At 38.9% G+C, this 16,015-nt stretch overlaps 1 protein-coding gene across 2 annotated transcripts in view; it reads right to left on the bottom strand.

The window, feature by feature from the left end:
• Positions 1-328: 328 nt before the first annotated feature.
• Positions 329-16,015, bottom strand: part of TNFAIP3 (TNF alpha induced protein 3) — a 28,935-nt gene continuing 13,248 nt past the window's right edge. The window contains exons 2-9 of one of the 2 annotated variants that reach the window (XM_073671325.1): positions 15,588-15,889; positions 11,632-11,822; positions 9,918-10,065; positions 9,183-9,353; positions 8,873-9,053; positions 7,605-8,092; positions 4,068-4,276; positions 329-2,832 (exon numbers count right to left, since the gene is read on the bottom strand). In XM_073671325.1, coding sequence (XP_073527426.1) covers positions 2,587-2,832; positions 4,068-4,276; positions 7,605-8,092; positions 8,873-9,053; positions 9,183-9,353; positions 9,918-10,065; positions 11,632-11,822; positions 15,588-15,885 — 1,932 coding nt within the window. In that variant the 5' untranslated portion in view covers positions 15,886-15,889 and the 3' untranslated portion in view covers positions 329-2,586. Of the gene's footprint in view, positions 2,833-4,067; positions 4,277-7,214; positions 8,093-8,872; positions 9,054-9,182; positions 9,354-9,917; positions 10,066-11,631; positions 11,823-15,587; positions 15,890-16,015 lie in introns of both variants that reach the window. The other variant, XM_073671324.1, reaches the window with a different exon arrangement.

Genomic DNA, 16,015 nt, shown 5'->3' with positions numbered 1-16,015 from the left:
CCATCATTTCTGTCCAGGCCTATTTCATCAGTTTCATTTTTTTTTTAAATTCTGTGGAAGCAGGGTTGAAAAGCAATGTCTGACTTTCATTTGTTCATTTTCATAGATTTTTAATTTATTATTACTTTTGTCAGATTCAAGTTATTTCTGTGACCATTGTGGGTTTTTCTTTCATTAAACGAGGGGTACCAACAATTTTGACCAGGTGTGTAACTTGATATTTGAGTTTTCATGTTATTTATCACAAGAGAAATAGACATTATTATATTAAATAATTTATTAATCTAAAGTGAATGTTTAATATTCAATATTGTGCAAGAATAAAATTTCAATACATAATGTGGGCAAATAAATAATATCATTATAACACACGCTGTTGAGTATGCAAGAAAGCTGAAAATAAGAAAATAAACTAAGCAACTGTCACAAAAGGTATATGAGGTTCTTCCCACCTGCTCAGCCATCTCACAATACATCATAGATTACTTTCTAATAGTTGACTGGCCTAATGATTGTTCTGTTCCCATAAGAATTTGTCAGCCTCTGTAAACAGACCAGTAATCGAGGGCCAATCTACTTTTATACAGTCGATCGGTGCTCATTAAAAAGCCTAAATCGACCCATCTAAGTGGACCATTAAAAGATACAGTCTCTTGGAAAGATGAGCAAAAATTATCTTTTTCTTCTGCCATTGTAAACTATTTTTAAGAAAGACCTTAAGTCCTTAGAGAATAGAAAATGCCAAAACTTTTACACAGAATGTCATAAATTTTCTACGATAATATAAAAAGCTGCAAATAAAATATGATGAGATATGATATGAAGTGACTATTCTTTATCAATAATAATGGTCCCTTACTTTCGTCTTTTATCTACTGAAATGTGACTTTTAGGGAAGTACAGTGAAATCACTGCAGAACTGATTACAGGGAAATTCCTGTGAGAATCATAGTTTCCCATGTGAGTTCTCCCCTGGGATCATTAAGTCTGATGTCACTGTTGTCTCTCGTGGGTTTCTGAATAAGGATATTGCCAGTCAGTGCCTGTGATAAAAATGCTGCTGCAAAGGGCACAGTCTGCAGCATCTCTCGTGACTTTCCCTTTAACTTATATCTACATGCTGGTTCTCCAGACTCCTAGTCACAATTTGAAATGTATACCTTTCTCGTTTGATACATATAATGTGTACATAAAAATACTTTTTCCACAGATTACAGATGGTGAGTTTTACAATGCTGGACAGAAACTCAATAAAGGGGTATTATTCTTTTTATTAAATTGCTTTAATTAGTTAGCATGAAAACGAGCCAGTTTGCAATTGACTTGTTTTTTCAGTCAGCTGTCATTTTCCTTGTGAGTGCTTTTCTCTTCCATGATGTACAGCTGGTTTCCAAAGAGATTGGAAAAATAGAGATTGGCTGAGTGCACACAGTAGTTACATTCAGGAGAGAGCTTGATTCCTGATATCACAGCCACCTCTCTCCAGCCTATTGATTTCTACACAGCAGTTAGCTGCTCACCTCCCTCTCTGCTCCTGATAAGCTGCAGTAATAAATCTTGCAAAATCACAAGTCCCCACCATAGGCTTCTTCTAGAGAAAGACTCCAAATCATGGCTTTTACTTTCCTGTGCTGTTGCTTCTTCATATGCCCTGTTATCTGGGTCTGTAAATATAGTGATAACAGTGTAGACTCAGAACAAACCACTGATAGCTGATTGTGTTTCGGCAGAACTTGTGCTGAGCTTTATAGTTCTCCTAATACTAAAGTTCTGCTACTCACCAGAACTGTCACTCAAGGAGGAGTGGCAGTCCCCCCCCCTTATACACACCCATAAACCAAGCAGTAAGGAGACTGCAGATATGTATCTACAGCAGCGTTCACAAGCATTTGCAACTAAAAATGTTCAGAATTCCTGCTTGTGCACAAAGCTTGTGAATTACTGTATGGAAAGTTTAATCTATGCAGCAATGTGGGAAAACCAGATCTCTCAGTGCAGTAGTGCTTGATTTCAGCTAAATGTTAAGTTTTAGTGACAATTACTAGAATTAGAGACACAGCTCTGAATGATAATAGACTGTAAGACGAGCAGTATCTCTGGACTAGTGCATGGTACATACAGCAATTTGCTTTAGCTGTAAAGTAGCATTCAAAAATGAACATATACTTTAAGCACTTTAATCATTACTGGGTATCAGAAGATTATATAATTTGTACACAGCGTGTACCCGGACATCAACTGCCATTGGGTTCATCGGATTCTTAACTATTCGGATTTATTACAATATTGCAAGAGCATAAATACCTCAACAACAAAAAACAACAACCAGTAATTACAGACATGCATAAAAAAATAAATCTATTAAAGGGACAGTAGTATTTGCAGCATAATAAGAACAGTGATTCCACAAAACACAATTTCTCTTTGTTTTTCTGAGTATATTTACGTAATTACATATTAATGAGATAAATACTAAATTAATATCTTTAACCAAATATTTAGTATGAAGCAGTCTCTTCCACAATGTCTTTCTTATGGAGTGTTTAGAAGGTAGCACCATTGGTGGGTGTCCAGGTTTTTTCCAAGTTATCCATACATCTGTTTGAACTGGTAGCATTCATTGCAAAACCCATTGCACTTGTTATTGCCGTAGTGATCACACCCTGGTGCCCGACACCGCAGCTTGGGTGTATCTTCTCCAGATAACTTATGATGGCTTCCTCTGTGCTTGCACTGCTCACAAAGTTCATCATTTTTGCCTGTAACTGGGTTTCTGCAGACATCTCTGGCACAAATTTTCATGTGATTGCCAGTTCGACTTTGTCCAGATCTCTGAGGATAAAAATGATTTTGATTTCAGACATGGACAACTTCAAAACATTTCCTAAAACAATTACTCCTATTAAAAGGAAATCTATCACCAGATTTTTGATATGTAACTAGAGAGCAGCATGATGTAGGAGCTGAGACCCTGATTCCAGTGATGTGTCATTTTCTGGTCTGCATGCTGTCATTTTGATACAATCACTGTATTCTTTACTGCACATCTAGCAATGTTCAAAATGCTGGGCCCTATAACACCACATATAGCACTGATTAACAGCTTGTCTAATAGTAATAATCATCTGCTGATAAAGCACTGATTGTATTGAAACAGCAACACAGACTTACTAGGATAAGTGACACATCACTGGAATCATTCTCTGACGCTACATCATGCTGCTCTCAGATTACATAGCAAAAACCTGCTGAGAGTTTCCCTTTAAAGGGACTCTATGCTGAATCTACACTGTGAATGCACCATGTTTGATTTCTATATTATGATAAAATTCTTTCTGGATAATAATAATTTCTAAAAAAAATGGTGCCTTCATATTCTTGTGCTCAATCCAGTTTATTTAATTGCTGATCTTAAGGAGGCTGTCCACTACCTGGACAGCCCATTTTCTAATTAAGTTGTCCCCCTTGTAATATTAAAAAGTGTTATGTCACATTGTTAGGTCAGTTGAGCCCTGCAGCAATCAGCGGCCACTATTGGGATGCTGTGCACTTATTTCCCTTTGACAAGTGTAAGTAGTGAACGCAGCAGCCCAATAGCGACCGTTGATTGGCTGCATGTGTCATAACAATGTCACGTGAGACCAGTGACAACATCGTTGGAACAGGAAAAGTGCAGAAGTTAAGTATATGTTATTTTTCAAGGGAAATTACTTCTTTTAAATTTTCCATCATCACAAGGATTTTAATATAAGGTTTTATTACATGCAAGATATTAGCGGAGTTGTCCAATACCCGGACTACTTCTCTAATGTCGTGCATGTTGAAAATCTTATATTAAAACCCTTGTGATGATGCAAAAGTGGTCATCTTGCATGCAGTCAAAAAGGCTGGACTAAACCTAATCCGCAAATTACATCAGGAAAATATCTCCCTGAGCTTGGTTGCATCTGCAACAATAAGACCTGAATACTATCTGGTAATTGGATTTCTGATTAATCCTCTGACCAATGATACTAAAATTGCAGTGAACCTAGATGGTTTTAATACATGGGTATATCAATAACTACCTCTGTTGGTCTTTGTATCCGCTCCTCTGAATTTCTTGCTTCCTGGTATCTTTGGTTCTGAGCTTCAATGTAGCACTTCTGGCAGAATCCCTCAAACAATGTGCTGCCTAACGTGCTGCACTCCCGGCCCAAGCACCGACTCATGTTTTTGAAGGCAGCCACACTGACATTGCTTGGTGCTGATTTGTTGGATTTATTCAATTTAACTCCTGGAAAATATAAAACACATTATTAATATTAGTGGCACATATAACATCCGGACAGCATGTAGAGACTAACTAGAACTGTTCCCTACTACTATCCTATGAATGGGGAAAGCTCCTACAGCTCGTTCCATGTACGGAGGTGGCTTTACACCTAATCACTTAGATGTGTGGGAAAATTCAGTATTTGCCTAGAATTCTAATACCTGTCGCCACAGGCTAATCCTGCTGTAGCAAGCAAGAGAACCAGTATTTTCATATAGACTGACTATGGTTTATAAAAATGCCACTCAGGGTGAGATATAAATGCTCAAAATTAGGCTGTGGCCTAGTACAGAACAGAGGGAGATCTAATAAATGGCAGCTCTGGAGTTTGGGTGCAGGAAAACCATTGGCAAAGGATAACAGTGTACACAATACATTCCATTAACGCTTTTTCTATCCATTTCAGTTACAGTGCAGTTTGCAGACCTGAATATACATCTATTTTATCATTATCTGCAAATCCGCATTTCACATCTTAGTTTTTCTCATTTTCACAGAGCAAGAAAGATGTTGGTACTACCTCACCCTCATAAACAACTGTTAAGTTAGACTTCAGTAAGCAGCTCCCCACAATGAAGTGTGGGAATATATACTGATTTTTTATAGCTTTAAAGCATAATACTCCTTTGTATATACAGGTAGGTCCAGAAATATTTGGACAGTGCCACAAGTTTTGGCATTTTAGCAGTTTACCAAAATATATTCAAGATACAGTTATACATTCAAAATGGGGTTATATAATCAATATGGGCTTTGATGGTATTCACATCCTAATTGGAGTAAGGGTTTAGGAATTACAGCTCTTTAATATGTAGCTGCCTCTTTTTAAAGGGGCCAAAACTAATTATCTCAAAAGCTCTTTAATGGGCTGCACGGGCTATTCCCTTGTTAATCCATCATCAATTAAGGAGGTAAATGGTCTGGAGCTGATTCCAGGTGTGGTGTTTGTATTGGTAAGTTGTTGCTGTGAAACCACAGCATGTGGTCAAAAAAGCTCTCAACGGAAGAGAAACAGACCATCATTAGGCTGAAAAAAAAAATAAAAGAAATTCATCAGAGAGATTGCAGAAATGTTAGAAGTGGCCAAATCAACAGTTTGGTACATTCTCCAAGAAGAAAAAAAGATCGAACAGGAGAACTCGGGAACTCATAAAGGCCTGCACGTCCACGGAAGACAACAGTGGTGGATGACCACAGAAACCTTTCCATGGTGAAGAAAAACCCTTTCACAACATCCACCGAAATGAAGCACACTCTCCAGGAAGTAGGTGTTTCAGTATCTAAGTCTACTATAAAGAGAAGACTTCATGAGAGCAAAGGTGTAAACCATTAATCAGCCTTAAAAAAGAAAGGCCAGATTAGACTTTGCCAAAAAAACATCTAAAGAAGCCAGCCCAGTTTTAGAAAAGCATTCTTGGGACAGATAAAACTAAGATCAACCTGTACCAGAATGATAAAAAGTAGAAAGTATGGAGAAGGCTTGGGATGGCTCATGATCCAAAGCACTCCACATCCTCAGTAAAACATGGTGGAGGCATTTTGATGGCATGGGCATGCATGGCTTCAAATGGCCTTGGGTCACTAGTGTTTATACTTTCTGCTCAGATTAAACCAAATGCAGCAAGGTTGATTGGACGTCGCTTTACAGTACAGATGGACAATGACCCAAAGGCAAAGAAGTGGAATATTCTACAATGGCTGAGTCAATCACCAGATCTCAACCCCATTGAGCATGCATTTCACATGCTTAAGACAAAACTTAATGGGGTATTACCATCTTTAAGATCCTATTCCAATATGAAGTAGGTGTAATAAAAATATAAGCAAATGCCTCCAATTAGAAATGCAGTATAGTTCTTCTGATTCACTATATCATTTACCCCATGTGCAAGGCATTGCAGTAATTAAGTATCCATGATTACAACCACTAACTGCTGTCACTATATGAGTGGTTGTAACCACGGACACCTAAGCTACTGCAATGCCTGCACATGAGGTAAGCAACATAGCGAATCAGAAGAACTATAATACATTTCTAATTAAAGGTATTTGCTAATATTATTATACCTACTACATATTGGGATAGGATCTTTGAAATGGGAATACCCCTTTAAGGCAGAAAGATCCACAAACAAGCAACAACTGAAGTCAGCTGCAGTAAAGGCGTGACAAAAGCATCACAAAGGAGGAAGCCTGCAAAGGGTTCTCTTAAAAAGTATTAAAAATGAACATTTTATTTATAGTAAAGTTAATTTGTCCAATTAATTTTGAGCCCCTGAAATGAGTATACTTTATAGAAAAATGGTTGCAATTCCTAAACGTTTCACAGGTTATTTTTGTTCAACCCCTTTTATTAAACCTGGAAGTCTACACTTCAATTGCATTTCAGTTGCTTCATTTTAAATAAAAAATAGTGGCATGCAGAGCCAAATCATAAAGATTCAGTCACTGTCCAAATATTTCTGGACCTAACTGTATAAACCTGCACCTTTACTACTAAAAAACAGGGCTATGGAGTCGGTAAGCCAAACCTCCGACTCCGAAATTTCCATGACACCGACTCCACGACTCCACACCCTCATACATGGCTCATGTTTAAGTGATAAATTTACTGTAGCACAAATTAATCTCCGCTAAAAGTCTAGACCCTTAGATCAGGAATAGGACAGACATTTATAGGACATTTCAGAACTTTCCCAAATTCTTATGAAAAAATATTCCCCACAAACTGCATTGAACCACTGTACCCAACTTATTATATATTTTAGGAGTCGGAGTCGGACCATTTTATACCGACTCCACCAAAATGGGCTCCGACTGCACGACTCCGACTACACAGCCCTGCTAAAAAATATGTAAAATATTTATTTTATTAAGGAAAAGCAGAGAAATTACCTACCACTGTTTTCTTTATACTCAAAGAAGCATAGAGTGCAAAATCCTTCATTTTGTAGTGTACCAAAATATTGGCAACCAGGTTTTTTACATTTGTGGTAAGCCGTCCTCTCTTCTACATTGTAATTTGTCCCAGACTGTGACCCATGGCTTGATGTCTGCCTCTCATTGCTAATGGCCTCTTGACCTGATAAATTCACAAGGCTCCTTGACAAATTGACAGGATCAGAGACAGACCTCTGATGAAGCAAAGGGGGGATGCTGGAACTGTGGCAGCGTTCTGTTGTTCGTTTAAAGCAAGAACTGCAAATACCGTTAAAAGTTCTTGTGGTGTGCTGAAAACATATATTGCACCTAATTATGTCAGTAGTCCTAACCCTATCAGTATTGTTACCTAGCTGATGATGCCTGGCATTGTGACAGTGTTCACATAGTCCATTCAGCTCCACATTCAGTGTAAATGGGCAGTCGGCTGTTTTACATTTCATTGCATTCGTTTCGCTGAAAATAAAAAGGCTGGGTGCTGTTGCCAGTGCTGCAGCAGGGTCTGCCAACGACTCGTCTGTTCTTTCACATGACGGATCATGATATTCAGGCTTGAGATGTATAGATTCACCCATCTGTATTTGGGCTTTAGTCCTGTCAGTGGATTTCTGTTTCTTATCGAAGCACTCATGGCAGTAGGGCTGCGTGCTGACCGACATGAAGAAAGGACAGTTTATTGTTTCACATTTCACTTCAACGAGAGACAGCTGAGGAAGGGAAATCTCAAATCGGCTTTTTCCACCTTTGGTCTCTTGCCACCTCTTGTATTCATGCTGAACCAGCTGAAAATAGTCTTCTACCAAATTGATTTCCTTTGGTAAATTGCTTTCATCAAGCCTGCAAAAAATTAACAAATTGACCTATTAAATATTTTCAGACAAATTAAAACTATTGAAGAAGGTTTTCCCTATAATTTCATGGGCCAAGGGCAGTTGTCAGCACATGACAAGACCAAGATTAAAGGGAACCTGTCATGTCTGCAAGCGCTAATAACCTGCAGCTGTATTATTAATCTGCAGGTTAATAGCATTACAATGCAGGAAGGTCGCCTTACTGAAAGCACGGCTACCAGGAGGAAATTAACTTTATGCCTCTTAGGAGCTGCCGGCTTTCAGTCACAGAAGTGTACCTGAAGCTGCTTCAGTCACCACTCAGTACATAGTGAGTGGCAGCTCTAAGCACGCCCCTGCACTTTGATTAACAGCCCGTTCTGCAACGCAACTGTGCAAAGATAGCTGTCAATCAAAGCGCCAGGACGTGCTTACAGCAGCTGTTCACAATACTTTGAGCTGTGACTGTAGCCACTCTGGGCACGCCTCTATGACTGAAAGCCGGCTGCTCCTGGGAGGAGTAAATTTCATTTTCTCCCAGTAGCCACAGATTCATTAAGATGGCCAGACAGCAATGGAATGCTATTAACCTGTAGATTAACACATATATCTGCAGGTTAAAAGTGTTTGAAGACTTGACAAGTTCCTTTTAAATGCCGTTTCATTTAACACATATTTGTAAAACAAAGTATTGGTGGCATATTTCATAGAACACGACGGTTGCTAGAAATGCTGTATGTCACTGACTGTGTAAAGCAATGTGCATGCATTATAGAGAAGAACCAACCTGGCAGTGTTTACTAGGTGAGTGGTGCCAGACTCCCAGGACTGCACCGGCACCTCCAGCACATGCAAATACTCCTTCATCAGCTTCTCCCTGGATTTCTCTTCATGGTCCGTTAAAAAGTGCACTTTCATATCTTCAAATCTGCCTCTTTCATTGAACACCAATGGGACAGCTCGGATTTCTGTGTGGATAGCAAGATTTATTAGCATCAGTATGGGAAGTTAAATACTATTCATGAAATAATACTACAAAGTAAAATAAAATGTAAGAAACTAAAATCTTTCTTGTTGTTCAGCAGAGCTGTACGTACCTGGTCCTGTGTCTTTCATTGTGACAAGAGGTGCAAAGTGCTGGCTGTCATAGCCAAGGATAATAGGGTATCTATAACATTCCTGTGCAGGCCAATGAAGAGGTAGGTAAATTCCAGCAACATTAAGAGGTGAAAAACTGGAGCCAGACTCCATACTTCTGAACACGTTATCTGTTGAGGAAGAATTTACAATAGTTACTAATATGCTTTCAGAAAATATAATATACCTGTAAAGGACGGAGCCACGTCTGCTGATGGGTTGTATCTGGGACTGCACTTCAGTATCGATCACTTAATGGGGATGAATGCAATATAAGCCTGTGGACAGAGGTGGCACTGTTTTTGGGAATAAAGCATTTTCTCCCACTAATGCTGGACAACTCCTTTAAGAACTATTTAAATATGTCTACTAAAGGGTTTTTCCAGAATTCTCAAATATTAGCTAAAAGGAGTAAATAGCATAAAGTAACTAAAAAACTAGTACTTAGCTGATGAATCCCCTTCTGCTTCAGCGCTGTTACTATAGTGCCCCCATTGCTACTTCCTTGCAGCAGTCACATGCTGTCTACCTACGAGACCACTGCTTCCGCAGTCTATGACATGATCGACTGTGCTAGAACCCCAACGCATTTATCAGCAAAGTAATAGTTCTTTTACTTTTTATGCCATTTACTCTCTTTAGCCTATTTGTACACCCTGATTCATACATTAAGTCTGTAATTTTTGTTTTCTTACCTGCAATAACAATAATTGACCTCCGAAGGATGTTGGCCAACACAAATATGTGAATCTCTTCTAGGCAATTGTACTGTAGGCCGCTGTGGCCTACCGAGGTATCCGTGGATGCCATATTGACAAGATGCTCCCATTCTTCATCCCAGTTCTATAGTTAAAAAAATATAAAATTAATTATTGATTTCATTTTTAGAAAAAAAAAGTCATATTTGTGCAATCTGGTTAGCAACATGACAAACATTAAAAATTAAACCAAGTTAAAATGATATTCATATATGCCATAGATGCATGTGTAAAAGTCTGTGATCTTAGACCTCTATAGAACGCTGAAATCAATGGCAATTAACGGAGAAATCTGTCAAACTAAAATCTATGATCAGTTCAAAAGGGGTTTGATCTCTCTATATAGATGTTTCATTCTGTAAATTGATAGCGGTCCGAGATAACAGACTAATTTACAATAACAGATCAGAAAGTAGTTTTAAAGGGGTATTGCCATCGCGTACACTTATGGTATATCCACGGGACATGGTAAAAATGTATAGTGGATGAGAGTCCCACTCAGGAACAGGGCTCTGATCCGTGCCACTGCTGGACTTGCATCTATCATATATTTACAGCATATTCTGTGAATATTCCATGAATGTTTAAGGTGGGAATGCCCCTTTAACTAGACTTATTCTTAGGGTATGTGCACACGATCCGGACAAGCAGTGCTTTGGAAGCAGCATACTTTATGCTGCGTCCAAAGCGCTGCGTTTTATTGAAAGCAGGTGAATCCACATGTGTTCATTGAACCATGCAGATTCACCGCATTCAATATGTTGTACTGATCAGATTTCTCTTGCGAAGAATGTATTGAATGTGGTCTTGAACGACGCACCGCATGTCTGTGTCTGCTGGTGATCCGCAGACACAGATGAACAAAAAACCTACAAAGAAAAGCCGAAAAAGGTCATATAAGGACGGGACTAAAGATGTTCCATAAAAAACCTTTATTAGTATAGTCCATGGTTATTGAATGGCACTGCAAGGAGGAGTGCACACACACAATTACATAAAATTATTAAAAACCGGACCTAGGCCATAACATTTTTTCCAAGTGGTCAGCCATTCATGGTCTGGGCAGATATATGTCAATTTATTTAATGTGTGATTGACATTACTCGTCCCTACATTGTATTGACATATTATTACTGCCATAGTCCAGTATTTTTTCTAATTAGGCACAGATGAACGCATAGTGGACATGGGATTTCTAGAAAATCCATCCACTATGCTGTAACATCTCGCCGCTGCTTATGCAGCGTCACATTTAAAATAAGTAACTTGTGGGCTAGAACTGCTTAAAATTATACAGCAGTAGCCCTATATACATCATTTGATGTATGAATATTCATTTATAAATAATTTTTATAAAACAAGAGTTTTTTAATTATATTAATAAAAGCTAAATTTTATTCACACATCTTTTTCTTTCTTTATACCCTTTCCGATCTATACTAGCTATTTGAATCAGTGGTGACCACTAGTGTGAATTTCGTCCATTATCCTAATCAGTATTCTATGTAATTTGCAGCGTCAAACCTGCTACGGCTCCTGATTGTGGGCACATATCCTTTAAGCTAAAAACCGCCATTTACACGGCCATAATCAGCACTGCCTGACTTCTAGAAACTATCTTGTTTCAATAAAGACTGCTGGAACATCTTACCCGTGTGTCAAATCGCAGTTCTGTCTGTTGAAACACTGTGGATTTCACGCAGTCCAGCTGCCAGCGGAATTTAAAGTTTCGTGTATCTGTTGTCTTCAGGACATTGTGCAATGTTTTCCGGAGCACTAAATCCGTGTCCTGTACACCCCACATATACATGGATGCAGCATGCATTAAACAGTTGCCATCACCTACACAGAGGTAAAGATAAATAAGTAAGATATACAATATGAAGTTATAATTGTAAAATATAAACTATTAAACCTAAAAAAGACAACTAAAAAAATTCTGTCATACTCTATACTGGTAAAAAGAGGTAAGCACAGTGCAGTGACTCCACTAAAAAATAAAGATGTATACCGCAGTACTGAAGATCTGTTATAATGCTCAGAGCAGGGGTTTCTCCCTGATAATTATACATTTATAGATGCGGCAGAGCTGGGTTTGCCATATGGGGGAGATCTAAGAACACTTATGCAATAAAATACAGGTGGTTGTGTTCATTTTACTACGGGGCTGTGAAAAGCGCCGGGTGGAATCTGACTAGAATGGGCAATTACTGCACTTTTTTTTTCTTCGTGTGTGCATTACCTTTACTGAGTTATTTCAAGTCAGTAAAATGGCAGTCTATACAATAATAAAAAGTGTAACATTACAGATTCAGCTTTTCCATTTGTAACGGATAGGAATTATCTATAAATAAGTGGTTAATGGTGATTAGTGGTTATTGGTTAATGGTTATTAGTGCTCTGGTTAATGAACATGTGATTATTAATCATACAGTCTATAAAATAACAGTGCACCATGATTTCTCCATATGCACAAGTCTTCCCCACTATAGATGGGACAGGAAAAATATATCTTTGTACCACTATAGATGGTAAATTCAGCAAAATCCCACTGCTCACTAACTGGGAAATTTCCCTCCTATTGTCAAAAGAAGAACAAAGCTACGAGTTGTTCTGCACACACAGAACCAGCAGCATAAAATTCCGTGTCACTTGGAATTTCCCAGCGAGAGGCTCTGCGAGAAGCAATTGGCTGAAGTCTATTGTACTTTTTTGTTCTTTCGACATTGTAGCAGACAGGACTTTCCAAAAGGGTGGGGACAAGCCTGGCAGGATTGCATATTCATCAAGCAAGTGAAATCAGTGCAGCCAATTCATGCCGGAGTTTTTCTTCTGTCTTCTTCTCAAGTTTCAATTCTGATATGACCATCTTCCTCATATCCGTCATTCTTATATCCTGAAGTATATGGGGGTGAATCACTCAGACTTTACTGCAGGGTATTCAGACATGGCAGCTCTTTGCTGCGTTCCCACGATGAGTTTTTGACGTTGCAGATTTTCTGCACCCATTAAATAAAATAGGTAACTTGCATTTTTTTTTAAAAATATGCAGTGTAAAAAACTCACCAAAAACTTTTCGTGGGAATGTAGCCTTAAAGCTGTCAGGTATTCAGGCACTGGTAAACCATGTTCCCACCTAACTGCGGTTTTCCTCATGTGTCTGCCCCAAAATACGTAATAGCAATCTGTTCTGATTATTGCATTTTGCTGCATATTTTAAATGTGTTACATCTTTTTTGTGTGTTTCTGGTGTCATTTTTTTTTTAATTTTTGAACGTTGTGATTCTGCACTTAAAAATGCGATAGCGTTTTTTACATGCATTTTTTTTAAAGCCTATAGACAAAAATGCACTCACTTGCCTTGAACTTTTAAAAAGTGGGAAATTTACTTTGAATTGCAGAGACTTTTAGAAATATTCCCCAGTCCCACATTTTCTAACTTGGCAATGCCAATGTCACTGATTAGCTCTACATTGCCAATAGCAAACATTGCGTAAAATAGCGTAAATGCACAAACTGTTCTATACTTGGTCCTATGAACAGGAAAGCATGAAGAGGAGAGGTCAATATCCTGCACTTTGGATGACACAGGAGGTGTATGCAAGACAGACAATCTCAGACTCCCTTAGGCATTGTAGCTAAGCAGTAGTTGTATTAGGCTGTGTTCACACGATGCGTATTTCATGCGTTTCCGCGGCGTTTTTGCAGTTGCGTAAACGCCGCGGAAACGCATGAAAAACGCATGGTAGAAGGGCAGCAATGTTCCCCAATGGAAATCCGCATGTGCTGTGCCCATGATGCGGATTTTTCCGCAGCGTTAACGCTGCGGTCAAAAATCCGCAGCATGTCAATTAATTTTGCGGAAACGCGGCGATTTCGCCGCCATTGACTTGCATTAGAACGCGCCAATTCCGCAAGACTGCATCTGTACTTGCGTAATTGGTGCGTTCTAATGTGCGGATGGTACCCGGGTGTGGAGGAGAGGAGAGTCTCATCCACACCCAGGTATCATTAAAAAAGCTGTAAAAAGAAGAATAAAATAAAAAATAAATGTATTCTTACCTTCTGTCGGCCCGCGCAGCGCTCCCGCTTGGTTCCCGGCACTTGCAGTGAGTTGTAGGACCTGCGGTGACGTCAGAGTCATGTGACGGGTCACGTGACGCTGACGTCGGCAGGTCTTTCAATTCAAAGTTGCCGGCAGCCGGGAGAACGGAGTGAGCAGGACAGCACGGGCCATCGGAGGTAAGTATATACACTTTCTCGGTTCACACTGTATAAATCCATGCTGTTTGCATGGATTTATATAGTGTGACCTAGTTGTCAAGCACTTTCCAGGTGATGCTAACATCGCCTGGAAAGCGCTTGTCAATCTGCATGCGGAAACGCATGTGAATCTGCATGTGGATCCGCATGTATTCTGCAGGAAAAACGCATGCACAATCTGCATGCGTTTTTTCTGCCAGGGAGATGCAGAAATGATGCAGAAATTTTCTGCTTCATTTCTGCATCGTGTGCACATACCCTTATTAGACCCACAACTGCAGGCAAATGACACAGATCATTGTCACAAGGGACACAGACTGACTAACCACCGTCTCACCAGTCACCTGACAATGAAGTAATACTAAACTGCTTCAAATAAAAAATGTTGAAAAATGTTCCGCATGTATAATGAAATACTGTGATTTCAAGATCTGGATGTCAACAAGAATGTTTCTATTCAGTGACAGCAATGATCTACCGTGTTTTGAAAACTGTGAAATGAAATAAAGTAGAGAGTTGCAGAACTTCTCAATATACAGGTATTGGACATAAAACTGCAAAACACCCCTGGATGTGTATTTCTATGCACAGGAGAATATTTTAGCGACAACATATGAAGATAACTTTGCATTCAGATTATACGACTAAATTCACATCATACTTTTCATCCTATTAAAAAGATTTTTTTTTTGTCATGGAAAGAAACAATGGTTGTCAAACAGGATCCCTTATCTTGTAGAATCATAAATTTACATTATAAAAAAAATGATCTGTCAGGATTCCGTTGTTCAAAACTGTTGATAAAAATATATCCTGACGGACACTTGAAAGGGATCTATTAAAAAAACAGACATCTTAAAAGGGTAGCCAAACATGATGTGAACAAGCCCTGAGTCAGGAAGATGCTGTGTGTTATCCTTGTTAATGTCGTTTGTACGGAGACCATCAGAAATCACACTTGTAACATAAGATAGCAGGAGACCATGAGAAAAGTACAAAGAAGCCCCCCAGTCTGTCATCTGGTTTTGTATTGAGCCTTCATTATTTAATGGCAATGGGGAAAAAATGTCCAGAAATATTTTATACACATAGTATACCATATTTAACATTAAATAAGATATTTAAGAAAAAAGGCTCAAATACATTGTCAGCTTTGCCAAAGACCCTCTAGGATACTAGTCCCCCCACAGACAAATGCCCCTATACCATTCATGAAAATCACAGTACAATACAATCCGCACAACACGTCTTTCTGTAAATCTAATAGTAGTCACACACTAAGACCACCGAGATGCCACAGCTACACAGAGGCAGTGGTTACATCTATTAGAAAGCGCTTCTTACCATTTGTCCGTAAGGGGGCAAGTTTCTTCACTTCTTTACATGCATTTAGCTTCTTGTGACTTTCCAATGCAACTTGCATTGATCTATTGAAAAGAGTCTTTTGCAGAATCTCTCGAAATCTTGTGCAAAACTGACAAATCATGAAGAGTTCTATAGTGAATCGGTGCATGGTCCGGAAGTGGTGGATGATGCCATTGCTGGGCTTCACTATGTCCTGTGGGGTCCTCTCTCGGATTTTCACAGCTTTCAGCATATTGCTCATGTACAAGTCTTGGGGAAGGACCTGCTGTGTTGCCATCTTTCTGTTGAATAAGAAAAGAAAATAGTTGTAATTCTGTACCGATCATCCACTGGAATCTGTAAATGTTTCTTTTTTACATGAGGCACAGCTGAAAAAAATCCCCTGTAGTTACAAAAGAGTTACAATA

Source organism: Phyllobates terribilis, unplaced genomic scaffold (genome assembly GCF_046119375.1).
Source record: "Phyllobates terribilis strain yellow unplaced genomic scaffold, ASM4611937v1 Scaffold_3__8_contigs__length_932513732, whole genome shotgun sequence".
In the NCBI taxonomy this organism is placed as follows: Eukaryota; Metazoa; Chordata; class Amphibia; order Anura; family Dendrobatidae; genus Phyllobates; species Phyllobates terribilis.
Note: the sequence above shows the minus strand (reverse complement) of the source record. Positions and strands in the feature narration are given on the sequence as shown.